Raw genomic sequence first — 17,216 nt, forward strand, 5'->3', positions numbered from 1 at the left:
TGAAAATCTGTACGTATTTTCATGCATATTTTCCCAAATGCGTTCATCAGTTGTGTGCATCTTTGAAATGTACACATTCTTCTCCCATTGATTAAAGTGTATTTGTGCTCATTTTTCAAATGTGCACATTTTTTCTGATGTGCGCATACTGTCAAACACATTTGTTCTCATCCGCAAGTCACATTGCAAGCTTAGAACTGTACGGACTTTGACTCTAGCTTGCGTCCGAGTCCGTGTTTGGTCCGGAAGGAGCGAACTGTGTAAAGCCTGATAAAAGATGAACTGAAATGAATTTCTCATACATCCCTAAAGGAACGTAGAAGCAGTTATAAAGTATGGAATGGTGGGTGGGGATGGGGGGAGGGAGAGAAATGTTAGTTGTTTGCTTCACAACTGAAGTGTGCTTTGCACATGGCTGTCTAACAACCATTAAGTCCGGGGTCTAAAATAACTTCACTGCACCATTGGGTTTAAGTGCTGCTTATAAACTCAACTGTGAAAGCGGTGATAAAAGCACATGTTTCCAGATTTGGACATCATAGAAAACTGAGAGGAGTGGGAGTGAGTGGGGCCTGCACAGGCAGCCAAAGCCTCCCTGGGGTGGATGGAAACATCCACGGGCCAGAGGTTCTGTGGTTTAACAAACCAAGATAGAAGTGTGGAAGCTTAGCGCACAAGAGGAGGGGTGAGGAGGGAGCATGCAAGCAAGCACACAGCTCATTTTTGTGCAGATAAGCTGTGGTTTATCAGCCTGAGATTGTGTGGCATCTGAACTGGGCTGTAGCAATGAGAACAGCTCTAATAGCTACCAATAATAGTCTTCACAAACATGTAGGAAGAAAACCAGACTATGAAGCACATGGTCTTCGATGTCTATATACTAATGCCCAGAGTATGGGAAACAAACAGAACGAACTTGAACTCTTAATACAGGAGAGAAATTATGACTTGATAGGTGTAACTGAGACTTGGTGGGATGACTCTCATGACTGGAGTACAGCAGTTGAAGGATATAACTTGTTCAAAAAGAACGGGAAGAACAGAAAGGGAGGTGGAGTTGCACTATATGTTAAAAATACGTATCTCTGCACAGAAATACAGTAGGATGAGCTTGGTAGCCCATCGAGAGCATCTGGGTTAAAATAAATGGAGCAAAGAATAAAAGGAACATGGTGGTTGGAGTCTACTACTGGCCACCCAGTCAAGGAGAAGACGAGGATGAAACTTTTGAAAAGCAAATAGCCCATGTTTCAAGGAAGCATGATGCAGTAGTAATGGGGGACTTCAATTTCCCCGATATTTGTTGGGAGACAAATTCTGCAAAACATTCTCCAAGAATTCTCCAAGAAATTCCGGACTTGTGTGGCAAGTCTACAGAAAGTAGAGGAAGGAACTAGAGGATTGGCTATCCTTGGCTTGATCCTAACCAACAGAGATGACTGAGTAGATAAAGTAGCAGTTACAAGAACTCTGGGGGAAAGCGACATACTTGAGTTCATGGTTCTAAAGGAAGCAAAAGCCGAGTGTAGACAAGCGCGTACCCTGGATTTCAGGAAAGCCGATTTTAATAAACTCAGAAAAAGGATAAGTATGGTCCTAAGGTAAGCTACCCTACTGAGAAAAGGAGTCCAAGATGGGTGGGAGTTTTTAAAAAAGGAAATTCTCAAGGCACAATTACAAACAATTCCCACAAGAAGAAAAGGGAAGACAACAGAAGAAGCCAATGTGGTTTCACAAAAAGCTTAGAGATGAGCTGAAAACAAAAAAGGACACATATAGGAAGTGGAAGGAAGGACAAGCAACAAAGAAAGAGTACAGGCAGGTAGCACAGAATTGCAGGGATGGCATCAGGAAGGCTAAAGCTGAGAACGAGCTGAGGCTAGCGAGGGATGCTAAAAGCAACAAAAAGGCTTTCTTCAGATACGTGCATAGTAAAAAGACAGAGGAAAGAAATGGCGGTTCAACTATTAAATAAGGATGGCAAAATGATAACAGATGACAAAGTAAAGGCAGATGTGCTCAATTCCTACTTTGGCTCAGTCTTTGGAACTGCTTAAAAAATGCACACGTTTTAACCAAATGCTCAGTCTTCTCCCCAGAGAGGGTCTATGACCCCCCCTGGCAAAGACGAAGTACAGGCTGAAGGGGCAGGAGTGCAGCTTGAGATCAATAGGCATATAGTCAAGGAACACCTAATGACTTTGAATGAGTTCAAATCTCCAGGGCCAGATGAACTGCATCCTAGAGTAATAAAGGAACTGGCAGAAGAACTGGCAGAACCACCGTCTATTCTCTTTGAGCAGTCATGGAGGACGGGTGCCAGATGACTGGAGGAGGGCTAATGTTGTCCCTATCCTCAAAAAGGGCACAAAGAAGGAACCTGGGAACTACAGACCAGTCAGTCTGACATCAATCCCTGGGAAAATTCTGGAGCAGATGATAAAGCAATCCATCTGTAAGCACCTTGAAAACAATGCAGTGATGATTTGAAGCCAACATGGATTTGTCAAGAATAAATCCTGCCAGATGAATCTGATCTCATTTTTTGGATCAGGTCACCTCCCTTGTGGACTGTGGGAATGCTGTGGACATCATATACCTCGACTTCAGCAAAGCTTTTGACAAAGTGCCCCATGATATCCTGATGAGCAAACTAGCTCAAAGTGGCTAGATGAAACAACTTTCAGGTGGATCCACAGTTGGCTTCAGAATCGGACTCAAAGAGTGCTTATCAATGGGGTCTTCTCCAACTGGATAGAGGTAATGAGTGGGGTATCGCAGGGCTCAGTCCTGGGCTCAGTGCTCTTCAACATTTGTATTAATGACTTGGAGGAGGAGGTGAAGGGAATGCTGATCAGATTTGCAGATGACACAGAATTGGGCGGGATAGTTAATACCTTGGAAGACAGAAACAGAATTCAAAGTGATCTTGATAGACTGGAGTGCTGGGCTGAAAAAAACAGAATGACATTGAATAGGGATAAATGCCAAGTTCTGCACCTAGGAAAAGGAAACCAAATGCACAGTTACAAGATGGCGGATACGTGGCTCAACCACACTACAAGCGAGAAGGATGTTGGAATTGTTGTCGATCACAAGCTGAATGTGAGCCAACAATGTGATGTGGCTGCAAAAAAGGCCAATGCTCTTTTGGGCTGCATTAATAGAAGCATAGCTTCCAAATCACATGAAGTACTAGTTCCCCTCTACTCTGCACTGGTTAGGCCTCATCTGGAGTACTGTGTCCACACTTTAAGACGGATGCAGACAACCTGGAGAGGGTTCAGAGGAGGGCAACAAAGATGATCAGGGGACTGGAAACAAAGCCCTATGAAGAGAGACTGAAAGGGCTGGACATGTTTAGCCTTCAGAAGACTGAGGGGAGATAGGATAGTGCTCTTCAAGTCCTTGAAAGGTTGTCACAGAGAGGAAGGCCAGGATCTCTTCTCGATCATCCCAGACTGCAGGACACGGAATACTGGACTCAAGTGACAGGAAGCCAGAGTCCGGCTGAACATCAGGAGAAACCTCCTGACTGTTAGAGCAATATGACAATGGAAGCAATGACCTAGGGAGGTGGTGGGCTCTCCCACACTGGAGGCATTCAAGGTGAGGCTGGACAGCCATCTGTCGGGGATGCTCTGACTTGGATTCCAGCATTGAGAAGGGGGTTGGACTCGACGGTCTTGTAGGCCCCTTCCAACCCTAGTATTCTATGATTCTGTGAATGTATGTGCATACATCACATTTAACTGTAGCAGCATGCCCCCATTGGCGGGAGAGCATGGATGGGTATGTGTGCAGTTCTGCTACTCCATTATGTACTCAGTTGACGTTGTAATGCCGGGTCACTTTGATACTGAATGCAAGCTAGAACAGATGAATGACTCAAGCTGCCAGAGGTAGCCAAAAAGGTGAGAAAATTCATCCTGAAAAGACTATGCCTCAAAACTCCAAAGGAAACGTAATTATTTAAATGTTAAGAGATTGTGTTGTAGCTTTGTCAGTGTGTATCTCCCGTCCCTACTCTCTGGGTTCAAGTTAACCTGAGCATGACCATTCAGGGCAAAGTAGCACATGCAGCTCTTGTCAGTGCACAAAATTTATGGGGTGTGTGTGGTTGCATGTGTAGCCTTTTCCAGTTGCCAAGACCATGCCTCCTAACCTAAGCTGTAATGTTTCATTTTTATACTGACACTTTGGCTTGCAATATTCTCTGTTACTGTAATCGACCTACCCGTCATTCCAAGCCTGCCTTTTCTTCCACAGGTCCTCCTCAAGTGCTTGCTTTTTCAAGTTCAAGTGCTTGCTTTTTCATGCTAATAGCTATTCCCTCTGTAACCTTTTTGCTGCTGTATGTGTGCATTTTAAAATTAATTAAGTGCCTGGGAGTGGAGTAAAAACTGAGCAGCAAAACGGCAGATTGGGACTAAAGGTTCAAGGCCATGTGGTCGAACAGTTCAGAAATACTGAGTGGGATAAAGAGACTTTGTACTGATTAGCTTCTGAAAAACTAGCATGATAACTATGCCAAAGGCACCAGGAAGGCATGAGGAAGAGCTTGACACCTTCTGGCTTTAATTTAATTAGCGTGCAATCCTATGCATGTTTAGACCAAAAAAGGTCCTACACCTCCCAGTATGCCCCAGCCAGCATGGCTGGCTGGGGCATGCTGAGCGTTGTAGGACTTTTTTCCATCTAAACATGCATAAGATTGCACCCTTAACTTATTTGTAAGATTTCTATCAGCAAACCTGGTGCTCTTCAGGATGCTTTGTTGCCTTTTTGCCCTAGGCAGAGACCCTTTCTATCTTCCCAGGCCTAGTTTTTATATATAACTTTAATCCTTCCTGCTGATTTTTTTTAAAAAAAACATAGCATTTTAAGATCTTACTGTGGGGGGGGGGTTAGTTCTTGCATTTTTATGACACTTTGGATTGTTTTTTACTTTCTATTTTAATTGGGGTTTTTAATTTTCTTTTTATATAAACTGCTCTGGGGATTTTATTGAAAGGCAATATAAAAATACCTTCAGAGTTCTCTGGGAGATCTCAGAGGAATCCTGGAAATGGCTGTGGGAGACAATCCACTCAAAGGTTTTATGTTTAAATGTTTAAAAAGCTTTATGAATGTACATTCAGACAGCGCTTTAATACCTTACAGATTAAAGGTGCAATCCTATGCATGTTTAGGCAGAAAAAAGTCCTACAATTCCCAGCATTCCCCAGCCAATTATAGGCATTTTTTCTGTCTAAACCTGCATAGGATTGTGCCCCAAGATTGCATTCCCATACCCACTTAACCACTGAGTAAGCCTCAGTAAGCTCAATAGGACTTGCTTTTGAGTAGACATGTATAGTGCTATAAATCACATATATTTAGGATTGGATTATAGATTTTACAGCTGCAGTTGCGTAGAAGCGGTATTGCACGGTCACGAAGAGTCGGACACAACTGAACGACTGAACAACAACAACAACAACAACAAAAGATAAAACTGATTTAGGAAATGATTTTGGATAATCTTGCAAGACTGACCAAATATAATACAATGCTTCATCCATAGGTTATTCTGTTTGATAATGTGAAAGCTCAGGTTAACCAAGAGGATACAGAAATGATTACACACATGTTAACAGCAGCCAGAATAGCGATCAGAAATGGAAATAAAAAGACACCCATTCTCTGGGAGGGTAGATGCTGTGGGTGTGAGATATGGTTTTTATGTTAAAATATACAAATATTATTAGAATTAGAAAATGCAGGCAGGAAATAAGAGTCTTATTGAAAAGTGGGGTATCTTTGTAGTGTTTTGGAAGTACAGGGTGCAGGATAAAGTACAGCCAGTTGAGATATGGGGGACTGCTTAGGGTTTTGATATGTTAAGCAGTATAAAAATATTATCATAAATAAATTGTGGTGAAATAGGAAATGAAATCTCTGTTGGAATCATTCTTGATTTGAAACTAAGAGGAAATCAAACGTGTGTGTGTGTTTGTGTGTGTAAATACACCTTTCTGCAAACACAAACATACACTATAATTTAAAAAGCTATCTTAAATAAAATGCTGCCAAGGGCTTGTCTTGTAATATTTATTACATTGAGGGTGAGTTTTGAGGTTTTAATTATTTCATCAACGAACAATACAACATGAAAACACAACTGACACCAAGCATGAAATAACCTACTGACAATGACCTGCAAATAGCGATACAGATATATAAAACTGTAGGGCTAAACTTCCTCTTGAAGGTCATAGAATCATAGACTCATAGAACAGTAAGGTTGGAAGGGGCCTACAAGACCACTGAGTCCAACCCCCTGCTCATTGCAGGAATCCAAGTCAGAGCATCCCTGGCAGATGGCTGTCCAGCCTCATCTTGAATGCCTCCAGTGTGGGAGAGCCCACCACCTCCCTAGGTCATTGCTTCCATTGTCGTATTACTCTAACAGTCAGGACGTTTCTCCTGATGTTCAGCTGGAATCTGGCTTCCTGTAACTTGAGCCCGTTATTCCATGTTCTGCACTCTGGGATGATCGAGAAGAGATCCTGGCCTTCCTCTCTGTGACAACCTTTCAAGGACTTGAAGAGCGCTATCATATCTCCCCTCAGTCTTCTCTTCTCAAGGCTAAACATGCCCAGTTCTTTCAGTCTCTCTTCATAGGGCTTTGTCTCCAGTCCCCTGATCATCTTCGTTGCCCTCCTCTGAATCCTCTCCAGGTTGTCTGCATCCTTCTTAAAGTGTGGTGCCCAGAACTGGACACAGTACTCCAGATGAGGCCTAACCAGTGCTGCATAGAGTGGAACTAGTACTTCACAGGATTTGGAAGCTATACTTCTGTTAATGCAGCCCAAAATAGCATTTGCCTTTTTTGCAGCCACATCACATTGTTGGCTCACATTCAGCTTGTGATCGACAACAATTCCAAGATCCTTCTCACTCGTAGTGTTGTTGAGCCATGTATCCGCCATCTTGTCACTGTGCATTTGGTTTCCTTTTCCTAGGTGCAGAACTTGGCATTTATCCCTGTTAGATATCATTCTGTTGTTTTCTGCCCAGCATTCCAGCCTATCAAGATCACCTTGAATTCTGTTTCTGTCTTCCAGAGTATTAGCTATCCCACCCAATTTTGTGTCATCTGCAAATCTGATCAGCATTCCCTGCACCTCCTCCAAGTCATTAATGCAAATGTTGAAGAGCACTGGGCCCAGGACTGAGCCCTGCGATACCCCACTCGTTACCTCTCCCCAGTTGGAGAAGATCCCATTGATAAGCACTCTTTGAGTCCGATTCTGTAGCCAACTGTGGATCCACCGGATCGTTGTTTCATCTAGCCCACTTTGAGCTATTTTGCTCATCAGGATATCATGGGGCACTTTGTTGAAAGCTTTGCTGAAGTCGAGGTATATGATGTCCACAGCATTCCCACAGTCCACAAGGGACTGATCTAGATTTAGTTAGGGAGTATTAATTAGGTCTTTCCAGATGGTTGCATGTATTTGTGAAGGTGTCAACCCCATTGCCCTGGTTGGCTAAAGAAATCCAGAGTTGCCAGCATGTGTAAACATCATTGTCAATTGCATTATTATGCATGGCCCTTAGCTCTTTGGTTAATTTTTCTAGTATGGCGATATCCCAAAGTCTCCTTTCCCAGCTTTCAGTTGACAGTCCACTTGTAGATTTCCAGACTGATGCCACTTCCATTCTTGCCGCAATCCAGAAGAACGTTAGTAAGCCCTTATGCTGTAGGTGCTTGTTGTCTCCCACAAAACAGTGGTCGCAGTTCTGCTGTTTCACATACGTCCTGATTTGTACCTTTTCTTTCCAAATGAGATATCTCTACCCGGAACCTCTCTATGACTTTGCAGTCCCACCACGTGTGTTTAAAGTTCCCTCTCTGAGTGCAGCCTCTCCAGCATTGGCGGCTGCTCCTTTAACAGGTTTTTTAAAGAATTAATTAATGGATCTCCAGCTATCCATAGAATAAGCCCTGTATTATCCCTGTATTGCAGATGGAAGGCTGAGGCAGAGTGGTGAGATTAGAACAGGGAGCTTTCTGTCTTGCAGCTCATTCCTGTAAATGGTGCACTGCACCAACTCCGCTATGTTTATCCTTCACAGCTATGTCAGATTGAAATAGGTTCAAAGCATGCCATTCTCAGAAACTTCAGATATGCTGCCACGGAAATTGGGTGTTAATGACTAACAACAATTCCAAGTATGTGTCATGAAGAAAAGAGCTTTCACTCGATTTTTCCCCCCTTGTCAAGTTGCTTCTGTTGAAAAAATATTGGGTGCTTGACTCCTTTCTCTTAGTCACTTTTACATGAAGCTACTTTTCAGCTCGAAAAGTGAGAATTCTTTCAGTACAGCTGTTCCAATTTTGAGCATTTCTTTCTCTTCAGGTATTTTTTCATCTTTTTTCTTCCTGTGAACAAGAAAATGACATTTCTGAAAAGATGTACTTCAGCAATGCAAAAAAAAAAAAAAATTGCTTCTGTTTTTGTGCCAATGTTGTCGTTTAGCAATAGGTCTTTTTCACACAGCCAGTAGCGTTTTGTTGTACCCCAAACTAAATCCATTGTCTTTATTTCATGTACAGAACCTTCCGCTTTTGGAGAAGGGTTGCAGTAACTTGCGCAAGCAAATCCAAAATGCCAGTACCTTTGGCGTCCCAGTGGTAGTGGCAGTCAACGCATTCAAGTAAGTAGGACTAAATCCTGCACAACTTACAGAGGAGACTGAGGTGGCTGACTCCTGAAGTGGTAGAATGGACAAAACAAATTCACAGATTCCCCCCTCCCTTCTCTTTTCAGGGTTAACCATGAAATCACCAGTTGATCAGTGGTCGGGAGGGGAGGGGCCAGGGGAAGGGGCATGGCCATCTGGGGAACCTCAGAAAGCCAGATTGGGAACCCAAGTGGGTAGATTCGGTCCCCGGACTTGGGGTTCTGGCCCCATGCTATATGGGCTTAAATAAGGCTTTATTGTTAAGCCTCAGCCTTCCTGTAAAATTAGAAGGCACGTGTGCCTTCTCCACACAGTGGCTTCAAGGAAAAATTAGATTGTTAACAAAAGATTAAAAAAAAGTAGGTGCTTCTGTAGAGAGCTGGTGTAGCATAGTGGCTAAATGAGCTAGGAATCAGAAAGACCATGATTCGAATCTTGCCTCTGTCTGTCATTAGCTCAGTAGGTAGCTTTAGGTAAGTCAGTCTCTCTCTCTCTCTCTCTCTCTCTCTCTCTCTCTCTCTCTCTCTCTCAGCCTCACCCTCATCTGTAATAATGGGGAAATTAATACTGATTCACCTCCCTTACAGGGCTGTTGTAAGGCTTAGGACTAGGCTGACAGTTCGAAGTTGTTTTTAGTTATATATTGTTTGTGTATATTGTCTGTGGGCTTTTATGTAAATGGCCTTTAAATTTTGTATATTGTATTTTAATGTTTTAACTTCTGTAAGCCATCCAGAGAGTTTCGGCTATGGGGCGGTATAGAAATATAAATAATAATAATAATGCATGTGAAGCATTATGGGCATATGAAAGCACTGTACACATGTTAAGTATTATTATACCAATTGAAAAAGATATATTCGGATGAGGTGTGTCCCATACTCCTGATTGGTCTTCTGTGTCTCTGACATATCCTGAGGCTGTACAGGTATGTCAACCATCAGGGCTTACATAGAACAGCAGGACTAAAGTACTTCACAGAAATCTAGATCCAGTGTGATGTCGTGATTAGAGTGTTGGATTGAGACTCAGGAAACCAGGGTTCTAGTCCCCACTTGGCCATGAAGCTCACTGGGTGACTTTGGGCTACTCACTGACTCTCCAGCTAACCCACCTCTCAGGGCTGTTGTGAAGATGAAATGGAGAGGAGGTGGATCATGTACACCGCCTTGGGCTCCTTGGAGGAAAGGGCAGGATCTAAATGTGATAAATAATACAATAAATAAACGGTCAGAAGCCCAGCTCCTGCATGCCAGTAGCTGAGTGGGTGGCCACTTGAAACACTGCATGTCATCCACACACCCAGCCGTTTGTGAATAGACAAAGCCTCTCCTCTCCCACCTCCTCCCATGCCATCTGTGAGTCGCGTGTTTTTGTTCAATTAAGTATAGAAATGTAACATGCGGCTGCATGACATTGCACTGAACTGCACAGAATTGTGTGCGAGAGAGATTTGCTGCGACAGCTCCCTGCTCCCTTGCCCCTTGTCTGGTTTTTAACCTTGAATAAAAACAGAAGGCCTTGGTTAATCAGGCAGCGCTTTTCCATGCTTGCCAGCTGAATCGAGGGAGGTGACAGTGGGCTGGCTTGAAGATTAAGTGCATAATGGTTTGCAGTGAGCATTAACAAAGTAAAAATCAAAATCTCTCTCTGCTTCTTTCCTCTCCAATATAAAGGACTTTTGATTTATGCTTTACATCATCTTTGGCTCTGTGTAGCTGGGTAGTCCCCAGTGTTCCTCCCTCCCCACCCGAAATATGTTTCTCTGCCTACAGGTTCGAGCCCCAAACCCTGATACAGATATAATGTTTCCAAATCCCTTAACCATGGTTAAGAAATCTGGGATGCCCCATGGGACTATATACTTCTCCACACACACAAACACACACTTTTCCCTCCCTTCCCTTTTTAATGTTAACCATGATTTGGTATGAAGCTTGCACTGGAACTAGTACTAACCATGGTTAGCTTTAACCAGAGATTGTAAAGCATGGGTGGGCAATTTGTGGCCCTCCAGGTGTTATTGGATTGCAGGTCCCACCATCCCTCACCATTGGCTATGCTGGCTAGGGCTGATGGGAGTTGGGAGTCCAACAACATCTGGAGGACCACAAGTTGCCCATTCCTGTTGTAAATTTTCAAAGCTTCAAATTCTGAATAAAGGTAACCATGGTTAGACTTGACCTCAGTGCTGATGTTATGCTACAACATAGTTAATGCTGAAATGGAAACGGTAGCTTGTACAGAAGAAAGGGAAAGGAAGACGGTGAGCCCATGGAGTGTTTCCAATGTCTTAGCCACGGTTAAACAGGTTTGAGAGACATTTTTTCTGCACCAGGCTTATATCGTGTATAGTCCTTTTTTGTATATTCTTCTCTTGATTTACCCCTCTCAGATCTCACCACCAGTTTTAGTAATAAAACATATGGATAAGTGATAATTATCTTTTCCACATACAAAGTGGGGATCCAGGATTCAGAAATACTGTGGAGCTTTTTATTCTTTAAGAAATGAGCTCATTTGTGAGCTGAACTTAATCAACTATTACCAGTCATATATTAAATTATACTAAAAATCTCAAATAAATGACAGATAATTATTTGGATACACATTGATTGTATGATTGGCTGTAGACAGCTAGTACAAACTGCAGTGTCATTGCAGCTGAACACAAAAAGCTTATGGAAAACTCATGAGAAGAGTGTGCTTCAACACTCCAAAGTGTTTCAAGGTTCCACTGTAGCTTTATCCGTTGCAGGCAACAGGCAAAGTGCTTGCTGAGACACCTACAATGGGCTTTTTGATTGTTCAGTGTCTAAAAGCTAGGGAGGCTAAAGATGAAATGCTATTCATTCTTAGACAGAAAAAAGGCCTACAACTCCCAGCGTGTCCCAGTCAGCATGGCTTGGCTGGGGCATGCTGGGAGTTGTAAGCTTTTTTTCTGTCTAAACATGCACAAGATTGCACCCTTAATGCCCCAACTACACCCTAATTCTGCAGTTGAGTCTTGCATCTGCCTCTGCTTAACCATGGGCTCTTTTAAAGACTTCTTATTTTATCTTTAAAAATGTATGTGCTGCCTCTCCAAAAGCTCAAGGCGGCTAACAGAAGAGACTTAGAAATTAAATGAATGCAGCTACAAAAGTCAGTATCAAAACAAGTACTAAATCCTATGAACTGGCCAGCCCCAAAAGATGTGCTTTGCATGTCTTGGCAGAGGCCAGGGGAGAGGGCCATAACTGGACTTCTTCTAGGAAATTATTTCCTAGTTTCGGGGGAACCACCATAAAGTCCCTGCTTCTCCTAAAGATAACCTCCTTCGCTGTAAGAATCATAGAATCATAGAATAGTAGAGTTGGAAGGGGCCTAGAAGACCATCGAGTCCAACCCCCTGGTCAGTGCAGGAATCCAAGTCAGAGCATCCCTGACAGATGGCTGTCCAGCCTCGTCTTGAATGCCTCCAGTGTGGGAGAGCCCACCACCTCCCTAGGCAATTGGTTCCATTGTCGTATTGCTCTAACAGTCAGGACGTTTCTCCTGATGTTCAGCCATAGAATTCTCAGCAGGGAAGACATTAACTAAGGGTTGGGGCATATAGGAAGAGACAGTGTTCCTGGTTGTTTGTTAGGATGACTCAGCCCAAGGGAAACTAACTACTTACACTTCCAGTAGTAACACTGTCAGTGTCCTTGCAGGTCTGACACAGAGGGAGAGCTGCAGCTGGTCACCCGGCTGGCTAAGGAAGCCGGCGCTTTTGATGCTGTCAAATGCACCCACTGGGCCGAAGGGGGGAAAGGAGCCGTGATGCTGGCGGAAGCAGTGCAGAGAGCATCACTGGCCCCAAGCAACTTCAAGTTCTTGTACGACGTGGAGGTGAGGGTTTGCGTTGGGCCCTGGCTTGACTCCTCTTCCTCCTCTGGGATCTTCATTGGGCTGCAATGCAAAAGAGTATTTTTGAGAAAAGGGGCCCATAGCCAGGTTGGAAAGGATCCTGGTGATGGGATCGAACCCATCCACCAAACCACACAGTTTGTTGCAGTCTTAAAAGTACTTTACAGGGTAAAGTATAAGTAATACATTTAATAGGACTTAAGTTCAAGGGTGTGTGGGGGGCATTAATTAATTATTTACAATAATTAATTTCTACAACTGTAGAAATAGCAAAATTCCTACTGTGCATTTGTGGGTGAGCAAGGAAGAGCCATAACTACTATCAGTATAAAAATAGAACTTAGCAAATCTTCAAAGTGCTTAACACAAATTAACTTTGTGATCTGTACAACAGCCCTGCAGGGTAGGCTGTTGCAGTTGGGGAGGGGTGGGCTGAGAAGGCACTGGCTTATTTGAGGTCATCTAATGAGCTTGTGGCTGGGGTGAGAGTTATACTCAGTAGGCACAGAATGTGACTGACTGTTGCAGGGTGGGGGGAGGATGGAAAATGGGGGAGAAGGCGGAATGTAATGTAATGGAGTATTCTGGAAGAAGGCATGGCTGGCTGGTTGGAACTCTGAACAGGAGCGCTCCACACTCTACTGTTTTGTTGCAGATCCCACTTGTAATAACCAGAAATCAGTGGGTTGTTTCCATTCTTAGTTCTTCTTAGGGTAGGCCCATTGAAATGAATGGGACCTAAGTTAGTCATAATTTCAGTTCCATTCATTTCAGTGGGTCTACTCCAAGCGGGACTAACATTGGGTACAACCGAGAGTGCCATCTTTTTTTACTTAAGTTACTTCGTTTTTTGATACTGTTTCATTGAAAGATTTACGTGCTGCTTTTTAGCTGCCGAGCTCCCAGAATAGCCTACAAAATCATTAAAATGTTTAAAGAAAATAAAAGTAACAGTTCTGTGAAGAAATAAACAAACGACCCAGCAGAGCAGTAAAAACAAACCAATCCGAACAGCAGTAAAAATATTTTTAAAAAAAGATTAAAGTCCAGCTAATTGACATGCTGAAAGGCCTGGCCAAATAAAAAGATCTTTTGGAAATGAAAGACATCAGAGTAGGTACTAGAAGAGTCTGTCTGGGAAGGGCTTCCCACATCCAGAAGGCCCTTTCCCCCATCACTACCCACCTAAATTGAGGGCTTTGGATGCTGATGCAAGGGTTTGGCCTTTGAACGTAGTACTCAGGCAGGCTCAGAAGCGCAGAGCTTGCAGGCTCAAAATGATCCTTCCTATGTTTGGAAATATTCTTGCAGGTTCTATATTCAGCACTAACTGAACCAGATACACACACACACTGTCTCCCAGGCGAAATCTAATTCGTGCTTGCTTGCCCTTGAGGCAGTGACATAATCAAATTACTTTCTAACGTCCTCAGGAAGATGTAGAACCATTTGTTCCAAATGTCCAGAAACTGATTGATATGTTCAAAGCGATGGGAAATAACACCATTTAAAAACTTGTGCCTTGATGATGGAAGACCTGAAAGAGCCCTTAAGCTGGTTAGAGATCACAGCATTCTTGCGTTGTCTTTATATGGTTTATTCCTGCCGCCCCCCGCCCCCCCAATCCCCTGCATTGAATTTTAATTCCTTCTGTAACATTGTAGAGCCTTTTCTTCCCGTAGCCCCCTACTTTCCTGGTACTGCAGCTACTCTCCTGCTCTCATGGCGCTCTTCCGGAGGCTTCACTGGTTGGGAGAGAGTAAAAGATAAATAAATAAGGGTTGGGTTCAGACTTAGTCATACTTGGAGAAGCCCCATTTAAATCAATGGGAGTTAGTGTAACCATGGGTAACTCAAGTCCCACAGATTTTAGTGGGTCTACTCTAAGTATGACTAAAGTTGCAGACAACCCATTGATTTCTGAGTACTACAAGTGGAGTCCGCAACAAAATGAGGCATCCAACCAGTCTGCCTTCTTCCAGAATACTCTGTGGGGCTGTTCACGCAACGCGCTAACCCACACTCAGTGGTTGAGTGCGCATTGTTTTGAACCATGGGTTGGTGTGTTGTCTGAATGCAGCCAGGGTGGCTTGTTAACCATGCAGCGTGGCTTACTTTTCTTGAGGAAGCCACCATGAGAACCCATGGTTTGTTGTGGGGTTGTTCACAGTGGTTAACCAGCCACCCTGGCTACGTTCAGACAACATGGGGTTGGACTCAATGGTGTTATAGGCCCCTTCCAACCCTCCTGTTCTATGATTCTGTCATATGATTCTGTGAACATGCTAAACCATGGTTCAACAAACAACCCATGGTTCAGAACAACCCACACTCAACCACTGAGTGTGGGTTAGTGTGTTGCGTGAACAGCCTCTGTGTTTTTAGTGTGTCCCCTGACCACAGTCAGTCAGCATTCTGTGGCCACAGTGTGCTCAGTCCTCACTAGAGCGGTTATGGTTGGAATAAGTTTGGTCCCACCCGATGTACTTCAGTTTTCTATGCCATCTCCAAGCGGCTGGGTCAGCCCATTAGTCCTTCCAGCCCACTGTCCTATACTGACTGATAGCAGATCTCCAGGGCTACTGGCAGAGAGTTATCTGACCCTTTAACTCAGGAATAGGCAATCTGGTGCCTTCCAGATGGTTTGGACTACAGCCCCCATAATTTTCATTTATTTCATTTATTATATTTCTATATCGCCCCATTGCCGAAGCTCTCTGAGCGGTTCACAAAAATTAAAACCATTAAAATACATCATGCAAAGTACCATGTATTTGTACATTGGCTGGGGCTGGTTTGCCATCACTCCTAGCCAGCATGGCAAATGGTGAGGAATTATGGGAGTTGTGGTCCAAAACATCTGGAGGGCACCAAGTTACGTAACACTGCTTTAACGGCAGATACTGGGGCTTGAAACTGGGACTGTGTGCATCCAAAGCATGTGTTCTGTCACTGAGCTAAGGCTCTACCAAGGTGCCCAAGGAGCTTAAAAGCGTGCCAGGAGGACTTCACTGGGCACACTTCCAACTTTGCTACGTGTGCAGCCATGGGGAAAGAGGCAGCACACAGGGACTGACAGCTTAGGAGTGGCCCTGCAGGTTTGAGCCTGTGCAAAAGCGTGTATAGTGAATGCACAAGGGGATTGTACACCCACTCACATCAGACTGTCTAAACCAGCCTTCCCCAACCTGCTGCCCTCCATATGTGTTGGACTACAACTCCCATAATCCCCATACCCTATAATCCAATGCATGTGGAAGGCACCGGATTGGGGAAGGCTGCCCTCAAAGGGAGGCTTTGGTGAGACGGCATCACAGATATCTCCGCTTTGTTTCTCTTCTAAAGTTATTACTTTACATTAAAAACATATCTGCAAATCTGGTGTGCCAGCCAGAGAATAATCCTAAAATTCTCTAAGGGAAGATTGCCATTGGTGTGAAGTTTATTGTGCTTTTGGCTAGTTAATCTGCACAGACCATGTAAACCGGGGGTGCAGAACCCTGGGAGCCAAATCCCTCCCTCCAGGGGCCTCTATCCACCCCTCCAGGTTTCCTATAAAGCCCCGCCCCTTTCCCCTGGCCGCGCCATGTTTCCCCCAACCACCAATGGTTTGCCGCTTTTGTGCAGTTCCCCCCCGCCCCATTCGAAAAGGTTGGAATGCTTCTCCTAAGGCCTAGTTATGGCAGTAAGAGCTTTAAGCCGAAACAGACTGGTATTTTTGGCTTTTTGGTTCCACCCTATTTGCCTCTGGCCCTGCCACCAGTGAATGCGGCCCCCGAGAGCTTCTCAGAAATCAAATTCAGCCCTTGGACCGAAAGAGGTTCTGCACCCCTGATGTAAACTTTCCATTTCCCTGATGCAGTTACATTGCAGAGTAAGGTTTCTGGTGGAAAAACTGCTTTGTGTTGTTGCTGTTGTTGCTTTTGAATTATCAGGATTTTCCACATTCCTAGTAGCCGCTGTGCCTTGATGCAAAATCCCGTGGTGGTAGGGAAGGGATTGGAAGCTAACGCCTGATGTTCCCCCCCCCCTTTCCCATTTTTCTAGCTGCCAATTATAAATAAGATCAGAATTATCGCACAGACAATTTACGGGGCAGATGACATTGAACTGTTGCCAGAAGCAGAGCAGAAAATTATTCTGTACACCAAGCAGGTATGCTTGCAAATATCCTCGCAAGACCAGGCTCCTACGTTTTGGGGATGGAGGGGGGCTAAATGCAGTTTCTGATCTTGCATGCACACCCAGGCTGAGTTGGACACAGCTGCAAAGATTATTTCATTCTTCTTTTAGAAGAGAAACTGGCCAGAAAATATTCCTTCTTTGGAAAAATGGACGTCCTCCATCACTTTGGCATGTCACCTTTGCTCGTTCTTGCTATCTGTCTCTGATACGATGCGGATAATTAGGGCTTCTTCCTGCTTTCTTTTTCTGAGCTTCTGAGTTTAATTTGCAGCTTTTTATGGGATGCTGTTTAGCTTGTCTTGACGCTAAATTTGGACTAACTTAGGTCAGAATATTGTTAACCTTTTGTCATTCATGCATATATTTCTGTATTCCATAGATAAGAGAGACTCCTCTGTATGGACAAT

The 17,216-nt window shown here is 43.9% G+C and overlaps 1 protein-coding gene across 2 annotated transcripts in view; it reads left to right on the forward strand.

The window, feature by feature from the left end:
• MTHFD1 (methylenetetrahydrofolate dehydrogenase, cyclohydrolase and formyltetrahydrofolate synthetase 1) overlaps positions 1-17,216 on the forward strand; it is a 98,953-nt gene that overhangs the window by 64,401 nt on the left and 17,336 nt on the right. For both annotated transcript variants that reach the window (XM_084836901.1, XM_084836894.1), the window contains exons 23-25: positions 8,606-8,706; positions 12,429-12,606; positions 16,672-16,779. In XM_084836901.1, coding sequence (XP_084693027.1) covers positions 8,606-8,706; positions 12,429-12,606; positions 16,672-16,779 — 387 coding nt within the window. The remainder of the gene's footprint in view (positions 1-8,605; positions 8,707-12,428; positions 12,607-16,671; positions 16,780-17,216) is intronic.

The sequence above is a fragment of the Heloderma suspectum genome, chromosome 1 (genome assembly GCF_057233095.1).
Source record: "Heloderma suspectum isolate Gila_16-S chromosome 1, 16-S_ref, whole genome shotgun sequence".
In the NCBI taxonomy this organism is placed as follows: Eukaryota; Metazoa; Chordata; class Lepidosauria; order Squamata; family Helodermatidae; genus Heloderma; species Heloderma suspectum.